At 34.9% G+C, this 26,778-nt stretch overlaps 1 protein-coding gene and 1 long non-coding RNA gene across 9 annotated transcripts in view; one reads left to right on the top strand and one right to left on the bottom strand.

Annotated features, from left to right (window-relative positions):
* The window catches only part of RALYL (RALY RNA binding protein like), a 389,851-nt gene that overhangs the window by 260,806 nt on the left and 102,267 nt on the right, over positions 1-26,778 (top strand). The window contains exon 1 of one of the 8 annotated variants that reach the window (XM_042035774.1): positions 15,750-15,898. The exons of the other annotated variants lie outside the window; for them this stretch is intronic. Within the exon in view, the coding sequence (XP_041891708.1) occupies positions 15,862-15,898 (37 nt within the window). The 5' untranslated portion in view covers positions 15,750-15,861. Of the gene's footprint in view, positions 1-15,749; positions 15,899-26,778 lie in introns of those variants that run through there. 8 annotated transcript variants of the gene reach the window in all.
* On the bottom strand, positions 584-18,693 carry LOC121668224. The gene is made up of 4 exons (XR_006017312.1): positions 18,455-18,693; positions 16,841-16,957; positions 4,655-4,854; positions 584-813 (listed from the first exon to the last, which is right to left on the bottom strand). It is a non-coding gene; the product is annotated as an uncharacterized LOC121668224 (long non-coding RNA).

Raw genomic sequence — 26,778 nt, forward strand, 5'->3', positions numbered from 1 at the left:
ATCTTCATTTGTACCGTGTGATGGCAAAACAAACACGTAGCTCTACTGAAAACTTCCACATTCCCACAAAGAGCAACACAACATCTTAAAAGTAAGTGAAATTAATCCCTTCAAAAAGAAATTTCTGGTAACACCAACTACCACAGGCACAAAACTCAGCAGAATTCGCTTCTGGAGGAACCTTTTTCTTCGGGAGTTGCAATGAAAGCTCGTGTCAGCAGATGGCACTGGAGACAAAGCTGTGAGACTGAACTGGTCCTCTAACAAGGTCCAGAGATTTAAATATTTTATCATTTTTAAGTTTTTCCTTAGATCAAAGCGCCATAACTAAGGTCACGCCCTCTGCCTTGTATTATAAATCCTTGTACTAAGTCTGTGCCACCACCCGTGTAAAAGTCACTGATGCAGCCCCATGATCTCTTTTCCATACATGCAGTTCAGGCAGGTTGCAAAAGCAAGCTGTTTTGACACATTTTGATCTACTGAAGTGCACTTTGGGAAATACAGACACTTCCTTTAAAAAAAAGAGAGGGTCTTTGATGAGGTGGGAGGCAAGAAAAAGAAGGAAAAATTATTTCTGGAGAGTCTTACTATTATTTAACAAATCCACAAGTGTCAGAGGGAGAGATTTAGAAAGTCTGGGTGAGGAACCTGCATAATTACCTGAAACCTGGATTGATTTCCTTGGAGATACTTGCCTGCTGTTTGTTATTTTTTTGAGCACCCTCAAGCCTGGACTTCATGTAATGTGTTGGTCCTCTGAGACATTTGACTCCGACATGCAGAAACTGTGAGTCCTTCCATCTTCAGGGGCTCAGAGAGGGTAAGCAAAAGAAAGTAAGGGAGGAAGGACAAGGAAGACAACACTTTATTTGTGTTATAAATAAAGTAGGTAGTTATGCAGGCAGCAGTGATTTACAATTGACTGAAATAAGTTTTCTCAAAGCAATAGTCCATGTTGACCTGAACCAAAAGACAAAATGCCGTGCGTCATGTGGTTTTGGAGAAATTCAACTAAAACTTTGATAACAAAACTAGATGTTCTGTCTCATTCCATCTTTTCCAGAATACTGGTGTTCTTCCCTTTCTCATCATGTTCAACAGTTTTCCTTTTATAGAGCCATAGAAGCTTTCAAAGACCTCTAAGATCATTGGTCCACCTGTTGCACTTGCATAGTTTCTCTTATTCCCCAGAGCTTCATTCCATATGGTATGGATTATCCTATTGGCCCATTGGGGCCAGCTGTCCCCTCCCAGTTCCTCATGCATCCCCAGTCCACTCGCTGCTGAGGTGGTGTGAGAAGCAAAAAATAGGCCTGATCACTGTGCAAGCCCTGCTCAGTCACAGCTAAAGCATCTCTTTACCTGTGTTTGTGCTGAAAACAGCTCTTTTCTGTTATATAGACAGTTAACTCTATCCCAATCAAAACCAGCACAGGGTTTCATGCTTAAATGTTAACATCTGGTTCTTGAGATTACTGTTATATAGCCTTTTCTCAAACATGTTGTTTTGATTCTTTAGGCATATTAAATATGCATGTGGAAATCCCCCTCCATGAAGATTTCCCACCTTGGAGAAAACTTATGGTTTGGGAGTGTAAGGGTGTTGTTTTTGTTGGTTTGTTTGGTTTTGGTTTTTTTTGGTTTTTTTTGTAATGGCCTATAGAAAATTGAGGAAATGTGTTATAAGAGATTCAAGTTTTACATATTTGGCTACATGGAATTCTTTCCCAGTCAAAATTCTTACACAGGAAAGGAGCAAAAGGCAACTAGTGATCGGTAACATTAAAAGTACAGGATGGACTAGGAATTTCTTATTGAAAACTATAATCTTCAAAACATGACATTTATAAGGAAAGATAAATATTTGCACCATTACTGAGAGGAAAAAAAAAATAAAAAAGAAAAAAGGTCAAATTTGCTGTGCAGTTACCAGACAAATACTTAAATTTATGTAAGACAAATTTTCTACAATGACCAAACTGATAAAATAGCCCTTTTTATCAACTTTTACTTTGATAATAGAAATAAGTGGAGGGTAAAAAGAGAATATTGAAAATTATATGGGAAATGAGTGAAATCTACTCTCTGAGAAAATAAGCATGGATATGAATGACAGTTCCATGTACGAACTGGGAAAAATAAACTCACTTACTGAACACAAATGGTCCCATCTATCTTGCCCATTCTGGCAAATTTGTGTAATGGATAGACATGACACCTTAATGTAAAAGAAGCAAGACATTTCTTTGGTGTTAGAGTTGAAAAGCAGACTCAACTTGCAGAAGAATGAGCACAATATATCATCTCTGGGACGAGGGGCCAAATACAGTGGAAAAGAATCTGCTGCAGAGCACTTATTGTTGAAAATGCATGTTTTGTACAACAGGACATAAGCTACAGCTTAAAAAATACATTATAAATCAAGTCCAAACAAAATAGCCAATGGTCAGCAGCCTATTATTTGGAGGAAAATGAGCTTTCATCCTTACTTTCCTTTCGGTTGATTTGTCTCAGGTTGCTATTAGCATGATCAGAGCACAGATTTCTCATATTCCAGATTTTGAGGCTCACTGGAGCGCAATTAATTGCTAATTTGGATAGGAAATTATGAATATGTTGGTGATAAGTCTCTATAATGGTCTGCAATCTGTCAATGTAAAGAACTTAAAATTTAAGGAAAGAACATTATCATCTTGGTCATGGCTGAGTTTTAATTTGCAATTCATGTCTGCATTTCAAACACAGTCCCATTTTTCATATAAATGTTGAATCACCTTTTGAATCCTACATCCAATTGTATAAAGGAATTTGTTCATTCACTCACAAAGATCGCTTTATAATAAATGGGGCTATCCCACCTATGTTCTTCTAGTTTCTTTGTCTAAATTATACAGAGCAGTTACACACAGGATAGTTTAGCATAGGCTACCTCTCTGTGTCTTCCAGTTTTTTACAGATTAGGTCCTACTGATATGTAGAATCAAATTTGAAAGGGAAGCTTGGAGATTGGAAGAAGCAAGTATTTTTTTATGTAGCATCTGGTTCTAACATTTGTCTGTTACAACTAACTTTGTTATAAAAATAAAGATAATTTTTAAATAATAAACTGTCCATTTGTTTAAATTACTTAACATTTACTAGAAGAGATTGAATGATTAATCTGTTCAGCTTGTCAGAATTTTTTTATTTTTAGTGGTTCCATTGTAGACAAATTCATGTATTTGTTTTAAATTTTTTAATTGGATTGTTATGAAATGCTGCCAAGACTTCTAGTGAGGCAAGCCTTTAAAATGCAATGATAATTTTGTTCTGATGGAATGGAGCAATCTCAGTATATAATAAGCTGTGATAATGATGTTTCAATATGTGTGACTTATTTTCAAATGCTAAAGCCATTATTTTCATTTCCTATAACTTTAGATTGCAAGAAAATATGCCTGCATTGTGAACTGAACTTTAAAAAATGTATTTCTTATTAGGACAAGTTAATTCTGCTTTCCTTTGCAGTATTTTATTTTGCTTGACACATGATGCCCTATATTTGCTAGTACCTCAGGACAGATTCTAGATGGTGATTTAAAGGCACATCACTTTTTAGGTGCAATTGCTAGGTAAACTCCTAGAAGCTTCTTTGTTTAAATTTATTTTCAGCATTTTTCTGAAGGCCTGCACATTAGTATATTCTAGTTCAGTCATCCTTAGAAATGTTGAGGCCACTAAAAATTTCAAGACTACTTCCAGCAAGATGATCATACCAAAAGAGAAAAAATTGGGCAGTGAAATGGCATGATTAGTCATATGTCAGCCAGAGATAGCATTTACAGATAAAATTCCTACTTCTATTGGAAAGATTAGGCTATTAAGTTCACTGAATTGGAAAATTAAGAATTGTGAGCCAAATGTTTAGTTAATTTAAATTAAAATAATCTTGATGATTTCACTGGATTTACTTTGCATAACATAGAACTTCTGACATCATGAAACTCAGTCATCCATGAATGCAGGCAACTAAGTCATATAATAGCCTCTAATTTACAACAGCTGAAAATTTTATTATTTTCTTCACATTGAACTCAGTGATAAAAAATACTGCATTCTTGAACCTCACTGTATGTTTTCTGCATGATAAATTATGAGACGCATAATCCTATTTCCCCTTCCCTGAAGTCAGGTCTTTTAAAGGTTATTAATTTAATATTATTCAGAAGCAATGCTTCTATTAACATTTGAAAAAGTATTTCACTAACATTTATTAGCCTGAATGAGAATTGTTGAATATACCTGTGTATTGCTAGTCTTTTTAAAAATCTTAATCTCTTTAATAAGAATCATCACATGTTCTGCTGCTGTCAGAGCATTGTGGGGTTTGTGGCACTGTTCTACAGGGGGGGTATATAACTTAGAAAATTTGTCAAAATTCCTCTTGGCAAGACTATATTTCTACACCGGACCCTTCCATCCGGTGCATTGATTTCCAACACCTTCTCTTCCCATTTGGTCAAATCTGGTGTATTTTGATTGCTGTTCAAAATATTCAGCTGTAGTGTTGACAGAAGCCATACGAAACTCTCAAAAGAGAAAACTCTCCTCACAGTACAGCTCAGAGAAAGTGCAATGCTCTCTGCAATAATTTTGTATCAGTTAAACCTACCTCAGTTTTCCACATGGTTTTATTTTTATGTTTACTGGAAGTTGCTGAAAATGTCAATCATAGTTTTCATTGTGTGTGTTTTACATTAAAGTTGGAACAAGTTGATTTCATCATAAGCTTGACATGATTTTGTTTTTTTCTGTTTTGCCTTTTGCAAGCACCTATGAATCCTCGTCGGGTTCAATCAATCTGCTTGCTTCCTGGGAAAATATAAAAGCATAACTCTTTTTTCATTTATTCATAGAACCATAGAATCACAGAATCATTTAGTTTGAAAAAGACCTTCAACTTCATCAAGTTCAACTGTAAATCTAACACTGCCAAATCCTTCACTCATATGAAGCCAGTAAAACCACAGTGAAAATGTCAAACCACTAGCAAATGTGACTGGGTCAAAGTTCAGTGTCAATAAGAAAATCAAATCAAAATATTCTCATTTTCTCTTTTTAATAGCATTTGATTCCAAATACAACAGGATGTTTACTCTTCAAACCTCATATTTTAAAATATTTGGGTCATAAGTATAGCATTCCTTCACAATAAATAACAATCTGGACTCATCACTTTAATTTTGTTAGTGGAATAATCCAGATATTGGATTTATAAGATTGCAAAATTGCATTGTACTGGTAAAGTAAATTTAATCTGGACTGGTTGGGGTCTACATTCCAAACAATAATGTGTAAGTGGCCCTAAATGAGAGGTGTGGACTTAGTGTAAAATGTGGTAAAATTCATAGCATTTTGTTTATTGTGTGCCAAAAACCCTGGTGGATTAATGTTTTGTCTGATATTAATTAGCATCCCACAAAGTTTAATGTTCCTGTCATACTTCACAGCAAAGCTTCTCATTTTAAGGTATTCTAATTGTAATTCTCCTTTCTATAAATTCTTGTGCTGCAGGAGGGAGGAAACACTTTTTGAAAGGACTTTGAACTTTTCTTACCTTTATTGTTTAGATGTCGATATAGATAACACTCATGCCCAACCTTGTGCAAGCTTCTAAACTCACCTTACTCTTTCAGTAATGGTAGAAGTGACCTACATGCCCAGTGCAACATCAGTTAAACTGAATCCTATGAATATTAGTTTCAAAATAATCCACTACACCTTTTATATGCTAAGACATGAGCAGGAACTTCAGTTGAGAGATTAAAGGTGAGTAGTAACACTGCCTTTCTTAAATCCCTCTCTTATTTTGCTGCAGCACCACAAAGGGATTTTTTTCTTATCTGTAAAAGTTAAACTTCATTTAAAAATATCAGCATATTTCATCTGGTATAGCTGAACCACGAACAAAAAATTTCAAGAATGATAGTGATCTGTGGACAGATTTGTCAAAAATTACTCTACATATCCCTATAGTTTTGGTATCTTCTCTGAACAGACTATCTGCAGAAGCTGTTATTCTCATACCATCAAGAATAGTTTTACCTTTCCAAGGTGCTATAGAACAGGGAATAGAAGACTTGTCACCTAAATTCATCATCGCCTATGATTTTAGAGTAGAGTTTAATAAAACATCTTGGATACCTTAGCTTCACATTTTTTTACATAGCTTCTTAACTCTTTACCTGGATGAGAAAGCATTTTTCCTGCTAAGTCCACAAGGGGATAAAAGCATTCTTTATCTCCTCTACTATACAGACATCTCTTTTTAATTAGTTTTCAGTTCATTGAGAACACAATTCTGTTTTGTGGATTTGAACATTGAACAGAGTTGCTATGTGCATTTTCAGTTAATTCACAATATAATCTGATATTTAGTAGCAAAACCTCAAGGTGAGAAGTAGTAGTCTTTCCAATTTCCTCTTTTTGTGATTTTGAAACATTCCTTACAAGACAATGTTTGATCTGGCAGTACCTTATCATGCAAAGGCATATTCTGATGCCCTTTACAACTAACCATGATTTTTTTTTTAATTTCTGTAAAATTTTGGGGTTGTAGACATTAGCCAGATTTTTTTTTTTTTAAATGCAAAATGTGTTTCAAGTGTTTGATATACTTACCAAAAACAGGTGAACATAGTTAAAACATTTCAGTGAAAGACTATTAAATGCTACATAGCACTATCATGTTATAGTGCCAGTCGATTTAAATTTAAAACAAAACCCAATATTTTGGCTTGCTGTGAGCATAGTGGAAAAAATCATGTTTCCATGTAGGATACAATTGTCTCAGAAATTGTCTTTGAACCAGTTGTAGTGTTTAGAGAAATTGACATATAGCTGGCATATTCTAAAATCTGAACCTATGAATTCAACACACTCAGAATGTACATAATCCCACCAAAGACATGCAGTCTAATTTAGACTCTGGAAAAGCTGTCTCCTCCCCTGCCGTCCTCCAATCTAATGAAGACATTAAATCAAATGCATTAATAATTTTAATTTAACAACTCCTTGTTACCCTTTCCCCACACTGCCACCCCACACAGACACATGCACATGAACCCTTAAAAAAACACAACAAAATGTTTGAGCAGTTGAGAAGTTGGAGTCATTCTGGTATTTTGCAATTCCCTGTAATTCAAAGGATGTTGTTGTATGTGTGCCAATAGTGCATCCTTTAGCATGGTCTGGTGGTGAATTGCTACAGTACAGCTTTTTCCATCACTCCAAAAATCAATCTTCTACTTTTCATCTCTTTTAAAGGCCTTATTTGCCCTCTGCAAGACAGCAATTGCACTGATTGATTATGACTAAAATTGTCCTGAGTCCCCCACACTGAAAAAGAAAGATCCCATACAATGAGAAAAGAAAGCAGAACATTTTCAGCTTTCTCTTGATTTCTGTTAAAAAAGCATTAGTCTGAAAGGAGAGGTTGAAGCAGCAACTGTTCATTGGCTGTGCCATAAAACATCATCAGTTTGCATTGCTGTGAGCCCTAAATTGACATTTTAAGGGCCTTGTTTATTCACAGGAGCATCTTTCTCAAGCTCTCCCTGCTCTGTTTTGGACACAGAGGGAGACAACATTCACCACAATGAAGAACTGAAAATGCATTTTGAATGTGAGTTAAATCTGTTTCAATAAACATATAAAAACTTTAAAATAGGATCTCATAGTGTAGTGGTGATGATAGCAAACAGTTTATTCAAATGGTTATGCCTGAAAAAACTTGTTTGAAGTATTCAAGTACTTCTGAGTGCTTGAACAGAATAAAGGTACATGAATTTGAGCTGTATTTTTTAAATGTCCTTGGGTTATGCGAGAGTGGATTCTGTTCTGAAGGTGTGTCCCATTGAATGTAGCATGGTGAAGTGTTTCATCAGTGTGATAACTAAAACCAATGTGAAAAGGAAAACAAGGCAGCACTTAATTGCATGGCACTCCAATCAAATTGAAATAGATATCATCTGTTTGGAGAATATGACAGTGTGGGTATAATTGCCATTAAAAACAACTCTCTATATTGAGGTGGAATGATTTTGTAACAAGCAGAATCCAGACAGATTGATAGTAACAGCTTTCTTAAATTTCTCATGGAAACTCACCAATATTCAGCACTTTATTTCTCTAGAAATAAATGTATGAACGTTTTGTGTTAAATCCACAGTTAAGCTCTTGTTATACAATTAAGCAGTTGGTAGTCTGTTAAAAGCCTAAATATTTTTTTTAATTTCAGTACAGATGCTTTGGCCCCACATCTGGCATTTGTCTACTGTTCTATACTTGCAGTAGCCTGAAGATTTATCAGCTCTGAGATGATAGAAACTGGTGCCTGTTACAGGCACCATGACTTATTTCAGATTTAACGACAAGGAAGAAAAACTTCTAATGCTTAGTGTCTTTCTGACAGTTTTCCACAACAATTAAAAGTATTACCAAGTGACCAAAAAGTCTGATATTTTGAATGTTAATTCTAGACACATTAAGATTGTTTCAAAGACCTAATTATATTCTTAGTGTGCTTGTAATCAAATTGATAAAAATTTTAATTGTCAATTCATAATTGATAAAAATTGTTCTCTAATATCTTATAGGCATTTTTCTAAAATTTGGTATTTAATGAATATATTTCCAACTACACGGCTATGTTTGTCCTCTGCTTAGGAAATTTCATGACCTCTAACTTTGGCATGTTGTGCAATATATTAAACGTTATGATAATTTGAAGGAAGAGGTAAAATATAGGGAGGGTTTATTAGTATTATGCTCATAAATCAAATTGCTAAGACGTAGTTTAATGATTAGAAAAATTGACACCACCTCTTTATACACCGTTTGCATTCTTTATTATATTAATGTAAATTCTGAAGAATATATGGTTTTGTGTGGAATTGTTTTATATTCAGACAAAAATCTGGAACACAAATTAATTTTTTTAATGGAAAGGAGGTGTGCTTAGTCCATAATCTGTGAAAATTGAAGTAGACCACCTCTTGAGACTGGCTCAACTGTTAAACAGAGGCTTAGAAATAGCATGAAAGTAATTAAGTATTGTTTCTGGTCAAGATCAAGATCTCATCAAGATCAAATACAAAATGATGAAAGTCCCAGCCAAACTAGCAAGCAAAGCATTTAGAAGAGAAAACTAAAACTTGTCAGGGCTAGTTAAAACCTGGATAAAATAAATTTAAAGCCAAGATGAAAAGAAGGTAGGACTTAGGAAAAACAAAACAAAACATTAAAAGTGCTCAAAACCAAAAGGAAACTGGCCAAGAACAAACCTATCAAGAACTGAGATGGATTAGGAAAGAAACTAATCTAAGATGGGAGGAACGCACTTGGATCTAAGGAACGTGTAAAGCAAGTGAAAGGAGTTAGAATGCCATTCATCTGAGATTCAATCTTTTCTTTGATTCATCTTTTCCACTTGCCAAAGCAGAAGGGAAGATGTTTTTCCACTGTAGAAACTACCATATAGAATATTTAATTCTAAGCCTGAAGTTTAATTTATTTTTTCAGACATTTTAGAGAGGAATATCTTATTATACCTGGTTTAAACTAAGTGCTAAATATTCCTCAGATGAAGGAACAGAAAGCTTGATGTTATCTCTACCAGTTTAAGGGGACCTGTACTTACTGTGTACAGTACTTTTTTGAGAAAAGGAAGAACTATCATGCATTCAGAACTGTATTACTTGTTTTTGGAATAGAGGACATAATAGAATTGGCCAAGTTTCACTTAAGGGTTATATAAGACAGTGTGGACAATAAGGAGGAAGTTAAAGCTGTGAAAGTATCAAGCTCTAGAGCCCCTGTCAATCTTTGGAACTGGTGAGAATGCTGTGGCGCAACTCTTGGTGCGAAACCATCGTTCCGAATTGTAAAGTGAAGGTTCAGGCTTATAGGACATACATATATTGTAGCTGCTCTGAATTTGTGGAAGTTACTCAAATGTGATTGAAGACACAGTGTAATTCTGAAAGGTGTTCTTAATGTGTATCTGTAGGTTCCTGAGTTATCAGACCAGAGCCTGTAGCTCAAAAGGTACAGAACAGGGTTCAAACACTGGTGATCTCATTCATTCCCAGTTGAAAAAGCTGGTCCACTGTCAAGAGCAGAGGTTCATTTTTCAGGATTCCTTAAAAATAGGTGCAGGACTCCTTAAAAATAGGTACAGGACATTAAATGCTTCACAGTTGCTGGTGTTAAGTACCCCATGACATACCAGTCTCCCCCTGCCTGAAATATTCCATTAATATTAGGGAGGCTGAAGGACTAACGTGGACCAAGTCTCGGCCACTGCTGAATCTTATGACAATTGATATTTAATTTGGGCAAAAGGGATCACAAATAAGACTTGGGAAAAAACTACAAGATGTCATCTTATCCATCTCCTAGGAAGGCTCCTCTGAGATACCTAACCTGTTATAAATCCTTTAGCAAGCCTTCTTATGCTTGCCAGTAAAAAAACTGGTTTCCAAAAAACTGATTTAAATCTCTGTCACTACAGTGTATGTCCATGACTGTTAACACTGAGGCAGAGACAATGGCTTATTCATGGCTTTTTGTCTGTCTAATTTTCATGTATTCAAGGACAGTTATAAAGTACCTCTACTTGGTTGATTTAGGGTTTTTTCCCCTAACTTTTTTTTCATTTTTTGAAATTCCTCTCTTTAATAATAGGTATCAATTTTACTTTTAGACAAGCACATTTATCCCAATCTTATATTTGTAGGAAGTAGCACATTAAACTTTGGAAATTATTAGTCACAGAAAAATATCCAAATGTATTTCTAGTGTTGGAGGAATGAGAACATGCTGGGAACTGGGCAAGGGCCATGAGGAAGAGCCAGTATGGGCTCCTACCTGAGAAAGGTGTCAGGCTTTGTTTAACTCCGCTGTGATCACATTGTTAAATTCTTGTAGTGACATCTGATAAAAAGAGGACAAACTAATGAGGGAAGCTTGACAGTGAATTCCTTAAAGACCAAATATAAATGCTACTATAACAATGAGACAAATGAAATTCTAGTGAAAAAGCTTCATTGAATAAGAGAAAATTACCTATGGTGAAAGTAGGACCAGTACCATAGGGGCTTTCTCCTGCTATCTAAAAAAGATCTTTTGTGGTGAAGTGTCATTACTGTCTGATAGTGCTGAAGAAAAGTAAAACAGGTCAGCAGAAATGTAGAAGATAATAAAGAAGCAGCCAAATAGTTTTCTTAAAATCAAACAGCTCCAGAAAAAAATTCTTCTGGTTTTTTTTTCTAAATTACTAGATGATGGAAGTGCTGTGAATGTAGCAAATTTTATTCTAATGCAGCATTTGATGAATACATGAAGTTTTCATGAAATCTTGCAAACTGTATATTCTCCTGAATACAAACACTTGGGCAGAGTAAAAACCAACAGAAATAATGGAAGACATGAAACACTTTAACTGCATTCTGTCCTTAGTAAAGGGAAGTATTGCTGATTTGAAAGTAATATGATACATTATTTCTCGTTTATCCACACAAGTTCTTAATATACAGAGCTGTGGGTTGTGTACTAACAAATGGTGGCCTCTTTGAGAATATTTACGAATTCAGTCACACATCATTTTCTCTCTCCATATAATTCCTCCTGCACTCAGTCTTGCAGGGTCAAGACCTGAAGGTTAAAGTTGGGAACACTTAGAAACAATGACCCTAAATATAAAAATGCTAGAAAATAATGGCAGTCACCAGAGAGAGGTATTGAATATAAAGTCTTTGGGCAGGGTTCCCTTGCCTAGATATTTGCCTAGAGACACATAACATGGTCTTGGCTTCGGCAGGGTGCTCCAGAAGGTTGTAGGTGCTGTGCCATATTTCCTGGCACTGTGTGAATATCTCAGATGCCATAAATCATCAAAGTAGTGCTAGACATGAATGTTTAGGCAGTAGAATTGAGCCCTTTAATCTACAGCTAGACTATTAATAAACCTTTTCCTTCTTTGGCACTGTCACTGGTCTTTATTCCTGATATGTTTCAGGAATGCTAGACAGGTTTGTTGTGTCTTGAAAAACATTTATGTAACTCCTTGATTCTAACTTACAGTTGTAGGCATAAGATGTACAAATCTTGCTCTTTCTCATCCAACTTGCCACAGCTTTTGCAGTATTTTACCTGTGTTAGGCAGGGTTGGTTTGGCCGATATTTTAAGCTCTGTCCTCATTACATCATAAACAGAATATCTTATCATAAATTTGCCTTATTAGCTAAGTGACATTTCTTGCTAAAGGGAATTTTATTTATCTAATATTACACCATGTTAAAAAGCAATATTTTCAGATAGCTGTATAAATATTTAACAGTATTATTTAACAGTATTATTTAACTGCACATACAAGATTTTAATACATCAATAATTTTATCAAGTAGTGGTTATTACTTGGAGGAGGTTAAATGTTGATCCTTACACATATCGTTTATTTAAAGAAAAAATTAATTCATATTCATAGATGTAATATTTTCTTAGATGACATCATAAAATTAACTGTAGAGGAAGCTATAAAAGGTTATTATCTAAGAAGACTCTTTGAGTGCATTAAATTAAAAAATGAAAGACAGAATAGACTTTAAGCTTTCTCCACCCTCCTTTTTTGTCTAAGATCTTCTCATTAAAAATAAAATTGAGCATACCACCCAGGCAAAGTGTTTATTGATGAGTAGTATGTGAAATTCATGTCAGCAGTTATATTTTTTAAATATATTTTTTCTTTTCCTCTTCTTAAAAAATGAGAGTTTGAGAAATTTATGGCAGTATTCAAAGAAAAGCTCCTTATTGGGACCTGTAGGGTGGCGAGAAGAGAAACAGAAGACGTGTTATGGGATGTGCAGATGTGGACATTATTAACTCTTTTACCACCAGCAACAATGACTGACCAAATTAATTCCAACATACTGTTTAAATAATATTTTAAACTGTTTCAATCATTTAATATGTATCTTTGTAGAAAAGTAATAAGCTTAATGTGACCAGGTGACTTCTTGTTGCTCATAGGTTCCATTCATTTCTTCCCACCCCTCTAAGCTGGTTGCATTTAACCAGCCATATGCCAGATTCTGAAATTTTCAAGCTGTAACACTGTGAAAGTGAATTTTAAATTCTTCTAACAGAAAACAGTAACACAGAAAAACAAGAGGTTGCTGTGCCTACTCAAAGCTAGCAAGCACATTCAAATTTTGGGGTTGTTTGCAATAGTCTTTCAGGAAGAGACCTACAATGATTCTCCAGGCAGACTATATTTACGCTATTTTTAACAAATGTCTTTCACTGTACTGAAGAATCAGAGTTCCAAGTAACACAAAGAAAAACCAATAAAGGTTGTGCTTTCAGGGATCATTGATTTAAAATAAATTAATCCCTATCCCATGAAATTTCCATTTAGTTAAATTTTTTATATTATACCACTACCAAGATATTTCCATATAAATACATGTTCTAATAGAATAATGCACGAAAGAACAATGGAAAAAATATGCATGTTGTTGTATGTGTTATACATAATACAACATGGAGTGTTAGTAATGTATGGCTAGGTTAAACACAGGATAAAAAAATGGAAAAAAAATAGAAATTAATAGTAAGGAAAAGAACTGAGTTATTCGTTACAATCTAATGTGGGCTGAGGAAAAAAATTGAAGACATCTTGCCAAATCAATGAAAGAAGGAAAATTTGAACTGAATAATATGGTTGAGAGCCTTCAGGTAGATGAGAGAACAGAGCAGGAAAAGAAAAGATTGCTACATGAAGCAGTAAATTTAGAAGGAGACCATAGGTCTCTGTAGTCTAAGTCAGATCACAGACCTGATTCAGCTGCAAATTAACTCAGAGGAAAAATAGAGCAGGACAACTGTGGAATTATCCTCAGTTCATACAAACTGCTGCAAAAATATTTACTCCAATGGACATGAACTGTACAATGCTATTTGAAGATAAGGCCTGCAGGGTCTTTCTGTATGATGCAAATACTTTGTCTGCTGCTATGCTTAGCAATGAAAAATTATCCTAATTTTTTCCTTCCTGTCATTTTTGATTTGTTTTGCAAATCCCACCTTTCTGCTGACCTCAACAATAGATATGGTATAATCTCAAGTGTGGCATTTTGAGACAACTGTAGAGGAAATACTAAAGAAATCTAAAAAAATTATCCATTGCTTTCACTTTCTTCAGGCTACAATTTATCCTCAGCTTTGCTGATACAAATCCAAAGCAAATGAAGAAGTATGTGGTCAGATTTTGACAGAAGGAGGAAATTAGATTAATAGAAAAATATAAAGATTTCACTTCAGTAACTAGAGGTGTGTCAATATGAGGATATGTGACTACTGAACAACTGAAATGATAATTAAATGGTGCACAAAGCTAAACATGGTTATACTGGAGATATAAAAAATATCTCTGATATATCTGAGAGGTGAAAAAATGATAGCAAAAATATAAATTTAGGGTAGACACATTGAGAGAGACATTCTTTTTAATTTCTTTTAATTGTTTTCATTAGGAGAATAACTGTAGGTCAATGTTTTAGATAAATGCTACCAAATCGTTCCTCTTTGACTGAAACATGAATGACCCACAGACACCAGATGTTATTGGTTTTTATGTAAGCCAAAGAGAATTTTTTTCTTTGACTAGTTTAGAGAGCTGCTATCTAAATATGCATTTTAAGCAGGAACAAGAGTACTATTACCAGTTTCCAAGACATTTCAGTCACTCTACTTATTTTTTTCCTTTGACACTTCTGTGTTTGTGGTATCTGGGATCAAGATGGCAGGCAGCTCACAATATGAATTTCTTAAAACGTGAATAAATACTTTCATGCAGTTTTATTAAAGAAATATTTATTGCTGAATGAACTGGAATTTCTACTTCTTTTCAGCTCCATTACTGTCACTGGCATCTTCTTGAATGTCATCTACCCATCATGGCAAAAACTAATTCACAGCTCCCTGACATGGCAAAATTTTCGTCCCCTTCCCTCTGTTCCCTTTAGGAAGATATCTGGATTCTTTGAAATGGTGATATACATATATGCAGATATGCCACATATATGTCACTTTATCCCCATGACCTTGTGATTCAACAGACTAGAGAGCAATGAAGTACCTATAAAAATGAGCCATCAGCAGAATGTTATTTAAATAGCTTTCCCCAAATTAAATCATTAAAAGATAATGCAGAAGTAAACATAGGCGTGAAAAAAATTAATTTCATTTTATATATTTCCTGAATAATCTATTCATGAGCTCAGACTTGCAGTCAGGATTTAATTGATCAACATGTGTTGATTTTCTTTTAATAGTAATTTGAAAATGTAATTGAAATTTGAAAATATGACCCAAAATATTTTAACATACTCATATGCATAGTTCTAAGGCCTCTCAATGAAAAGTTAGTTTTTATTAGTTTATGAGGTCATTTATACAATTTTGTTTATGTCAGGGCTTTTTCAAGGAATCTTGATTTCAGACCATTGCATACCATATTAGCCCACTTAGATTACAGGATTCTGTATGTGTTCTGTATTTTATTAGCTGGTATCAAACACATTTGAAAAAAAGTATGAAAATAAATATGTTTTGCCTCTGAGCTTTGTAATAGAGAAAATCGTGAGAGCCAGTAGCATCTCCCCTGGATTTTAGGAGAATGGTATTACCCTGCCTTTCTCCGAGAGATTGCTGGTTACCTTCTGTCAGTGAGCAACTGTCTCACTGCAAAGCAGGAGCACGATCTCTTTTGTCTGTGATCAAGGCAATTATTTCTTAGAAAGTGGGATTTCTTCAGAATGACTATGTACAAGAGCAAACGCAGAAACCAAAGATGTAAGTAAATTATAAAGTTTTTTAATATTCTTACAGAGGAGGGAAAATAAATCTCCAGTTTCATTGAAAACCATGTTTTACTTTACCCTGCTTTGCTTGAATTATACCAGGAAAGCAGGAACAGTATTCCATGCCAATTATCCCACTGTTTCTCTGTGTTAGATGCATGAAAGAGCTTTAAAATGAAAAAAAAAAAAAAAAAAAAAGCTCACTTGTTACTATGGAAACCCTCAGAAAGTGATTGCTTGATGATATCAACAAAGAAATAAAGATCAAATATAAGTTTAGTTCAGAAGAGCATCCTTTATTCAGGGCTTAATGAGTGGCTAGCTGTAACCTTTGATTTGATGAGGCTGACATGCTTTCCCCTGGTGGACTTTTTTATGTGGTTTGCATTAGGAAGCCAGTGATAGCAGAACTTTAAGGGCAGTTATTGTATTTTCCTACATCACAACTTTTAGAATTAACTAGTTTGCTAGCAGGGGGGGAAGAGAAGCTTGCATGTGTCTCTGCTGTGCATTTACAACACTCCAGCCCTGAAAATTCACTGGCTTCTAAATGCATGACTTTCCAGTCGAGCACCTCTTTGACTTTTTGAATTGCTATGGCATCAGATGGGGGAATTTCAGTATCAACATAAGCTTATGGAACAGGTGACTGAGGCAAAGTGAAAATGTGCTGTGGGTCAGGTCATGAAGTATTTGCTGCTCTAAGAAAATCTAGTAAAAAGCACGTCAGAATTCCTTTAAAATCTTTATAAATGGAAAGCATGTCAGAAGATGTGAAAAGACATTCCTCTAAGAAAAATGCCATTTACACACTGTGTTTTCAGGGAGAGAGCAGGGGGGAAGGAATATCAATTCAAAACCAGATAAGTTTGGACTTCATTTGGAGAGAAGCATTGTTATTTTTCAGAGGGATATATATGGCTATATCACTGACCTCAGTTTCTGGTCCTTGTGGATTAATCAGTATAGATCTCCTTCATTTTGTCTTGCTCAAAAGAAATGGATGTGCTGAATGTAGAAAGTTTGGCAGGACAGAGCTCTGCTAAAATCTCTGCAACAGAAATCAATCATCTGCTTCACATTCAATAAAATAAATTATCATAAATTTTGTTCCCATAGCAGCAATGAAAGAAAATTATTTATATACAGGAAAATTATAATTAATCTAGCTCTTTTTAACATATTAATTACTGTCACCATTATTATGTAAACCAGGAGCTCTTTCTATACCCAGCTGCATTCTTGCAATCTCTCCTGTCCAAGCCTGGTTATAGTGTACAATAAAAAAATTTGTGCCTGGGTAGCTGAGTTGTGAGGGTTTTTTGTTGCAAGGATACAGTAATTCATTAAAATGGCACAGGATGTTGCTAAGAATGCTTTTATGAAGAGAACCTGGCTTTCACCCCTGCTGACCCCAAGGAAAATCTGTGATTTGTCCAGAGGCAAAAAAAAAAAAGAATGAAACATGATCAGAATGCACACTGTAAATATGAGGGTGGCGATGTTTTCTGGTTCTAAAACCGTCTTTAGTTTTAAGATCCAAGTCTAGAAAATATATCAATATTACACAGACGTGATACAAATTACATATATAGGCAGATATATTATAATATATAAGTACCAGTACTGTATACATGGATGCTTCATTAATAACTTAGCTAATTAGTAACTGCAAAAACCTTAACAAACAAAATTTGAGTAATTTTGATATTGCTCCTGTTCATATCATTCAAAGGCTTTTTGAAGGATAGATTTCATCCAAGCAATTGTTATTCTGAAATATAAGGGATTATGGTAGCAGCTGCATTAAACAGTAGGCAGGTACTACATTTTCTGTGCAGTTGTGGTTCCCCTAAATAAGAAATAAGAAATGATATTGAGTATATAATTTCCAATATATGTGGGGTAAACCTTGGGATTTATATCTCCTCACGACCTCTCACTACCACACTTGAACTTGTGGCATAAAATGAAAGTGAACTTTGTGGTTTTTTCTTATTCATTGAAATTCTGCTTCTGGATTTCATAGACTCCTCAGAGTATTATAACCATTGCTTTCCTAACCCCTTTTTTTTTAATGTTTTAAAAAAGGCATAAATGCATTCTCTACTTAATTCAAAAGCACGTCAGATAAGAGAGGAGAATAGAAAATGTAGAGACATGATGGTATTTTTCTAACGCAAAATTGAAGTAATCCCCATATCCAGTTTCTGTCTCAGGTACAAAACTGTTGCCAGAGGAATACATGCAAAAAAAATGTGTTTACTTACCTGTCTGTAAGAATGGGATGAAGGTTTTCTATACCTATTTTCAGCTACAACGTCATACATAAATCTTCTAAGTTCTAAGCTAATCTTAAATGTTTTCCTTTCATTGTAACTTTGATTTAGATTATAGTAAAGGCAATGATACTTAGCATATTTTATTTATTCCATATATTATAACTTATGAGAATTAAAATTAACCACCACAACTAATTATAAAACTTGCATCACTAAATAAACAAAATTCAGATTAAGGCTATTTCTATATGATTGCGTGTACCTACCTACAGATACATGCCCAGTCTCCATGCATACATTTCTCTGCACAACCAGATGATAGGATGCTTGATCCTTCAGGATGCTTGATTCAGGATAATATCTAGCTGATAGGCTGGTTTCTCATTTCATTGCATGGACGCAATGACTGAGTGAGGGGAAACCATCGTAACAAGCTCTGTCTTGCTACTGGGCACTGGCAAATGTGTGGTGATAGAGCTTTTGTGAAATAAAAGGTTGGAATCTTAGGCTGTCCTGCTTTGGCGCTGCTGAGGAGGATGGTCAGGAAAAGTATTGCAGTAGGCTGCAGTGCACATGTGGGTTTTCTGCATGGCGAGGCAGCCAGCCACAGTCATACCTTCTGGAGATGCCTCCAAGCTTCCTCTCACAAAATGAGCAGCAGACATTCCATTTTTCACTGGGGTCTTTCTTGTAGCCTTCACTATTACAGGAATCAAGGCAGGATACTATCCCTGAAGACAACAACACTGGGAAAACTTATTACCTATAAAGCAACTTTGAGAAAATCTCATTATTCTTATTTACTGGTGGCTTGTGTAGCTTGACAAGTTAAATCAACACCACCTCGTGAAGGGCTCTATATGAAAAGATGATCCTTAATATTTCTTTGGTCTAAAACTGTAAATTTGACTCAGAAGAAATATCAGAGGAGAAAAAGAGAGTAGTGGCTAATGTGGCAGGCAGATGTGTTTTGGGGAAGGTGTGCAGCAAGTACCCAGGAGGAGATGGCAGAGTGCTGCCAGAGAGATGTCAGTGATGCCAGAGTGCTGAATTGGGGATTGGAAAGGTAAAAAAAGGATGGAAAGATTAAGGGGAAAAAATATAACTTGTCTGTCACTTTCTTCAGCTTCTTCTTTTCAGTGTATCATGGGATCTTTCATACATGTCAGCAATGACAATCAAAGCACAATGGCAGCTGAGACAATCAGAGCAGTTACTTCTGAATATTGGGAACCACTGATAAAGTCAACAGCTATTGTAAGTGCAGCCATAGATACTGTCTGTCCCTTTCCAAGGTGTTAACTTTCCAAGCTGAATCCCCAAACTTGTCCATGACAATATGAAAAATCGTGTCAACATCAAATGTCCCTGAAATTGTGTTCCAAATGCATTAATGACTTTTTCCATGGCTTGACAACCATGTAATGTACACAGGTGCTACCTGATGTATGTTTTTAAAGAATCTTTGTCTTGCTGAAGAAAGAATTTTGTGTATACTGATAAAGATGAGAAATTCTGTGAAATTCCAGTTTGAAAGAGTATTTAGTCCTATCTGAATTCTTTGATCTATTGCATTGCCTACTATATTTTCTTTCATTGATAAGGTCCCATTTGCCATCTTTTTATCATGGAGTTACTGTTCTTATCTTCTTTGTCCGCCCTTACAGATAGAATAATGACTTTAAGGATTAAAAAACTGAGTTGGCATCTGTTGAGTCATGTTATGTTACATTTTGATCAGCCCATGATTACTTCCATCCTCTTTTTGCCTCTTAGGGCAATAAAGAGACCTCAGTATTGAGGCTGTTGCTGCTCTAAGAAAACAGCAGCCTTTAATATAGTGTATGCTAGGAGGTAAAGTGACTGGAAAACCAAATCTCATTGGGGAAAACAAGTGTAGTTACTGACCCAGATACATATAAGAAAACTCTGCTTCTTTCCTTAAAACATCAGAGACCTAGACAACAAGGGAATATCTCTTCAGCATGGTATAGAGAGAGCTTTCGTCATGTTCAGCTATCCTGGAATAGCCCCAGGATATTCCTGCTGCTGCATACCTTTTGAGGAAGTAAAGTTCAACACAATTAAGTAATACGGCTGAGCAAGAAGAAACACATGATCTGCAGGAATACAAATATCACTGGATATTCACATCACATGGATAAAATCTTTATACAAATAAAAAATATAATTGCAACTCAATAAGTCAGGGGCTTCAGGGCTAGAATAATTCTTCTCATAGCTTTGAAGGAAACTCATGGTGAGCTGAGAGGGTTGGCTTATTTGAAATTATTCGTGTTCATTATTCCCATGTTACTAAGCTGTAAAGCTGAAGACATGTCCCTGAGTGAAGCACATAGTGTAAATGAGCAAGAATTTTTTCTTTGACAATTTTTCAAGTATCTGTGTAGACTTCTAAAGCAGTCATGTTTTTTTCTGCTTCTAGATGGTACAAATAAATCAAAAACATTAAAAGAGAACTGTTTCAAAATGCATCTTTTGAGAGATTAATAGTCTGACCAAACTTGACACGCACAACTTACATGATGCTTCCAACTGCTTGGCACGAATCTGCCTCAGGAAGAAGAGTAGAATTTTTGTCCCTGTAGAGAAAATGCTGAAAGTGTGGAGAAAACATTGACAAATCAAAACCTTACAATCTGTCTTGAAAAGGGGAGAGAAAGGAATAAACAGTGTAGGTACAGATTCAGAAGTGACTTTAAAAGAATTGTCTGAGAGCAGAAGTCAGAACACCTGAAATGCAAGTGGAGAACATAACAAAGAAATTCAGCCAGTCACTTCAGTTTATGGAGGAGGAACCTGGGGCAGTAAAAAAGCTTAATATTAGCTTTGACTTCATCAAAAGTTTATGATTTAAATGTTTGGAGGGGTTTCCTTCTTTTGCATAAGTTAGTAGAATAGTGGACAATATACAACAATTCAGCAAAAAGAAAAATTGGAAAGCTAGGGACATCTCATAAAAATGCATCTGCTATTCTTAAGGATCATAAAAAGATGATTATTTAAAAGTATTCACATATTCAAATAATGTAATTTGGATTATGTGATTTGAAGTACATTAGGGGAATTAGCAATGTATGTGCCGCACCATTGAAAGTTTATGTTTGAAAGGTCATTGAAAACTAAGAAGGTATCAGAAATATAAATGTATTACTGGTTTTCATGCACACATAGAATTCCAGCCTGCACAGGCTGGAACAAAATGCTGCTATGTTCATCAACAACACAATTTTTCATTAGTGAAACAGCACTTACTGTGTGTTGGTTAGTCTTCTATAAGGAATCAAATTTTAAAATTTCTACGGCTACACTTCAGTAAAGACCAGACATCTGGGAAAAGCAATAAAAACTTTTAAAAAGTGAATTGTATTAAAATCTTCATTAGGTTGAAGATAATCATAATCTAAAGTAATCTATATTTAAAGACAATTATGGTTGTTAACTTGAGCAAACAGAAGTCCGGTTGATAGAACCTAAATTTAGATTACTGTAGGCTGATTTATGATATACATTTTCTGAGTATAATCAGTCATAAATTACTAAAGGAATTTGCAATTTCTCCTCTCCATCACTTAGATTTTGAATACAGATTGCTCATCTATTTTTTAAAGTCTGTTTTAAAGTGGTATCAACCTGATTGCAAAGTAGTTATTCAAATGCTAGAGTTTGTATGCAAGTTGAAAAGAGTATTATTGTCATAAAATGTTTAAAACATCTAAAACTCTGGGAGCTTCAAAGGAACTACAGACTTCCTCTATTAAGATCTCTGTATACTGCCATAGCATTGCCACCTACCTGCCTACTCAGAAAAAGGGGAAAAATCCTTGAGAGTTTCAGAGCATAGAGAATCTGTCTTGTAAGGGGAAATCTATTGCTTATTTTCATATAAAGTTTTGAATATTTTTGAAAACAAACGACTTGCATGACTGCATATGTAAGCAGTAGAAATCCAGATTTTAAGAAAAAATCTTTTTTTTGTTTGTTTTCATAGCTGACCCAATTTTTTTTTTTGCCTTTAATGTACTTACTCTATAGGAACAGCACAGGAAAGAAAATCTCCATCTGACCTCCAGCACAGGTCTTAACATCAGACAAAACCTGTGTCTCTGCTTCTTTTCATAATCAAAACTACTGACAGGATGAAAATCCCAATCTTTCTGATAGGTTCAACCTTTTCCCAATAAATGACTAAAATTTTTAATACAAATTAATTATGAAAAAGGAAAAAAACAGAGAACTTCATATTTCAGTGACATACCTCCCACTTTGACCAGTCATAAGACCAAGCACAGTATGAGTCTGGTTAAACCTTCAGAAGGAAAAAACTATAAAGTTTTAATAAACATCTTTCAAGTACCTCAAAATATTATCCAAAATCTGATAAATCATTAAAAATATATTTACTGGTTGTGAAGTATCAGCCAAGACCTAAATGATACATAAAGTGCATCATTTTTTCAGCAGTTATATATTTGAGATTCTTTGACAGTAAAATCCAGATACATTTCTGGAGGTTGCTTTTGAAACATTCCCCCTCTCTCCCTCCATGCACACAAAAGGGATAGAGATCTCAGATACATTAAAATGACATTACAATCAACACTGTGAGCACAGAAGACCAATATTCAGCCTCTAGCTCCTATCTGAGCATTCAGTGTCACATTTCTACTTCTGAAAAGTTTGTATTTTTGGCCCTAAATTTCTGTTTTTCTCTGTTCCACCTCATTTCTGCATTTTTATTTTTTCAATTATTAGTTTGCTAAATATTCTGAAAAATAGGCTGCATTGTCAGTTTGTGTGTAGATTATGGTTATAGATTTTTCTGTCCCAGTTTGTAACTAAGATGACATCTCTTCCACACTGGCCTCTCCAGAAGACAGCAGTGATCTCTAGAATCTATTTTGTTTTAATTTCCCGCAAAACTAAATTTGCCAAGGGCTACTTTTCACAATAAATAAATGAAGAAATAAGGAATACATATTGTATTTTAAGCTGTCTTTTTAACCTGGTGAGTTAGAAACTGCCTTAGAAAGTCATCCAAGTGTAATTCTTTAAATACAACACCCATTGTTCTCCAAATTGTTGGTATCTGTCTTATTAATAGTTTCTGAAGACAATTCTGTTGCTGATTATGGTTTACCTCCAGGTCCATCATAAAGCTGGATCTAGGAGTGACCTTCTAGCCTTGTTTTACTGCTTGCATTCAGTTTTTATTTACTCAGGACTCAGTGAAGGTTTAGCACAGCTATTTACAACACTTTGATTTTGCTATATTTTTATTGTATTACTGCAGGGCAACATATGCTATCAGCACAGAGCTGAAAACTAATGCCAGAGAGTCTCAAAAATCATCAGTCCTATTTATTATTCTGAAAATGATCTTTCATTTTTCATAGAATCGTAGCATGTTTTGGGTTAAGATCATCATGCCCTGTGGGCAGGGATACTTTCAACTAGACCAGGTTGCTCAAAGCCTCACCCAACCTGGCCTTGAACCATCTGCCTTGAAGGGAAAATTTTCTTTTCAAACATGCAGTCTATAATTTAAAAAAAAACAAAACAAAACAAAAATTTAATAGAGAGTGGTAGGGTAAGGGAGGCAGGCACCTTCCTGCTTGCCCTTAGTGGCTGAACTAAAAACCAAAGAAAATCCCAGTGTTTTAGTACTGGGCACCTGTAAAATAGGATGCCTGACCTGAGAAATTGATATATTTGTTAAGTTTTCATTTCAGATACTTGATTTGATGAGCCTTTCCATTGGGTATAATCTTATATTTTCAATTTAAGATATTTGCTAAGGATTATGCCTTATAAAGACGGACTCATTCTGGTATGGATCTCATTTTAACACACTTTTCTTAACTCCAATACTTCTTAAAATGAAAATTATTTTCAATCATTAAGATATGTTTCATGAGAGCAGAAAATCTGTTGAACTTTTGGCCTTGTCCTTATGTCCTTGGTGCTCAGTGATCAGCTTTTTAGGAAGATTCTACAGTACCACAGTCCCCAGTAATATAGATTTTAATATATATAAGTAGTCTGTGATGTACCACACATACTGCATTGCACTTGACAGTGATCAGCCAATAGGTTTTTCACAAGTAGGAAATAAAGCATTTTTTCATTAGTGAGTAGCTGGAGGCAGGCAATGAGTAGATAACATAGAGCTAGCAGTGCCTTCTCTAACATTTTGAGAGCAGTCAAGCAATGATTAGAAATTTTTTACATCATCTGAGATAAAAACACTTCTGATCATCTTTGCAGAAATTATTGTATTTGTCATAAATATTTTGAGTGAATTTTTAGTAAATCTTGACTGTCACACAAAAGCTGTTGTTAAGACTCCTGTTCAAAATGTGCCTTTTAGGGTTCTTTTTCATCTCTGTCAAAAAGACAATATTTTGCTGCTATTCACACATATTTTGCTTATACTTATGAAAGAACTCCAAACAACTGTAAAATTAATTATGTCTAGTTTATGAAATTATTAATATATGTGGTTTTATGATGTCCTATATGTGAGAAAAATCCCTTCTGTGATTAATTGAAAACCTCTTTTTTTCCAGATTGGTATTACGGTAGCAATGCTAGGAACATTTTGAAACTAAACACAAAACCTTTTATATTTCCTTTTTATTAGATGTGTTTTGAGCAGGGTATTTTAAGAAATATAAGAAGGACAATGTCTCATAAAATGCAGGGTCTATTGGATGGACCTGCCCATAAATGCTGCTTGAATTTCCCTACTGCAAATGTTTGTGCAGTCACTGTGAAATCTGATTTCATTCTTCCTCTTCCTAAAAATACATGTGCATGTACATTTACATCTTTTTTTTACCTTTTCCTGAATATATATACACATTTTTACATTAACTAAGACTGCTTATTATAATTCAGTTTCAAAGTATTTGAAAGGCTATATAAAATGTGCTATTAATTATGTTGGAGAGCATGTTTACATTTAAACTTAAAACCTGCTTCCACGGAATGTACCATACATATTCAAAAAAAAGCTCTTCTGCAGAATTATCTATATTTTACTAACTGGTCAGTTACTGTCCACAGATCCTGTTAGCTCAAATAGGCATCCTAAAGCATGTAAATTATCTAGTAAAAAATTTTACTTGCTGAAGAAGTTGTAGATATATAAACAGAAATGCAGACCTATGGCTGGGAGGGGGGCAGAAAAAAACATACATATAACTTGCACTTATTTAACGAAAAAACTGTATTCTGTGAGTAGTCAGGTTACAGTTAAGTGATGTGCATTATAATCCTATAATCCATGGCTGTCTGCAGAACTTGGGACATGTATCAGAGACCAGAAGAGAGGACTGTTCAGTGAACATTTTCTACCTAACTCCTTTTAAAAGTCCATCCAGCAATTGGGCTTTTACCAGCATTTTATGCCTCTGAGCATCTCCTCCCAGCATTCTGTTTGTTTAATTGATTACGAAAGTTTTGGCCATGTGGCACTGAAATCAGTAGCACCATTCACAGTGACTGATACAGCACTGAATCAATCACTTAGAAAAGAGGAACAATTATGTTGTCCTTCATACTGCAGTCACAGAAAACAGCCATATAACATGCCCTAGGAGCCTTTCCTCTGGGATTTAACTCCAATTTGAAAGACTGTCTTACAAGTGAATGTCTTTTTATTCTGTTTCTTCAGCTGCTTTGGTGGAGCATCTGTTGAATCTGCCATTAAAGTGTCCAATCTACCACAATTTTCTGTATTTTTTTGCTGAGAAAAAGTAATACAAACACAAAGCCATCGAAGTTTAAAGTTTTGGAGTTATTAGAAACATAGATGTTGCACCACCAAAATGTACTTTAGTCTCCCAAGGAATCTCATTTTCCTACCTGTGACTTTTTTAAGTGCAGGTCTACTTTGTATGGAAACAATCTTCCAGGTTATTATTGTTCATACATGTACATATAGATACACATTGGGCCAGCATTTAAACTGATTTCTGGAGTAATTTCTCCACAGATTCAATGTTAGCTAAGCATATAATTGTCTCATCCAACTCCATACTCAAGTCCTCCTCTGTGGAGAGCAGAGTTTAGTAATGTGTAAAAGTGAGGATGTCTCTGGAATTCTTTCAAGCAGGGATTTGGAATGCTGGCAAGAAAGTAAATATGTCTTGTGCTAAAAAGCACACCTGGATCCTTTAATTTAGGCCACATAAGTATCTTGTCATGCACAGCAGCAGAAGACAAGTTGCATTTATACATTTTGCAATCAACTTGTTTAATTACAAAAGAGAATTACTGAATAAGTATATTATGAGACACAATATTTTAGGCAATCCTTGGAAAATTATTTAGCCAGACCTTAAGAATGGACTCTACATGAGACTGATGCTTTTTAATAGGCATAGGTTGTTGTTGGGCATCAACTGAATCTTCAGAGATCTGTCTGCCAGTTTGTTCTCTCTTCACCTAATAGAAGTAAAAGAAACTGCAAGACAGTTTTGTATGTTTTGTATCAGACAAGCATTGAAAAACAGCAGAAAAACATGTATTTTCATTCTCTCATTTCTGAAAAGCCACCAGCCAA

The sequence above is a fragment of the Corvus kubaryi genome, unplaced genomic scaffold (assembly GCF_017639235.1).
Source record: "Corvus kubaryi isolate FWS band 111438036 unplaced genomic scaffold, C.kubaryi_AGA036_p1.0 37385, whole genome shotgun sequence".
In the NCBI taxonomy this organism is placed as follows: Eukaryota; Metazoa; Chordata; class Aves; order Passeriformes; family Corvidae; genus Corvus; species Corvus kubaryi.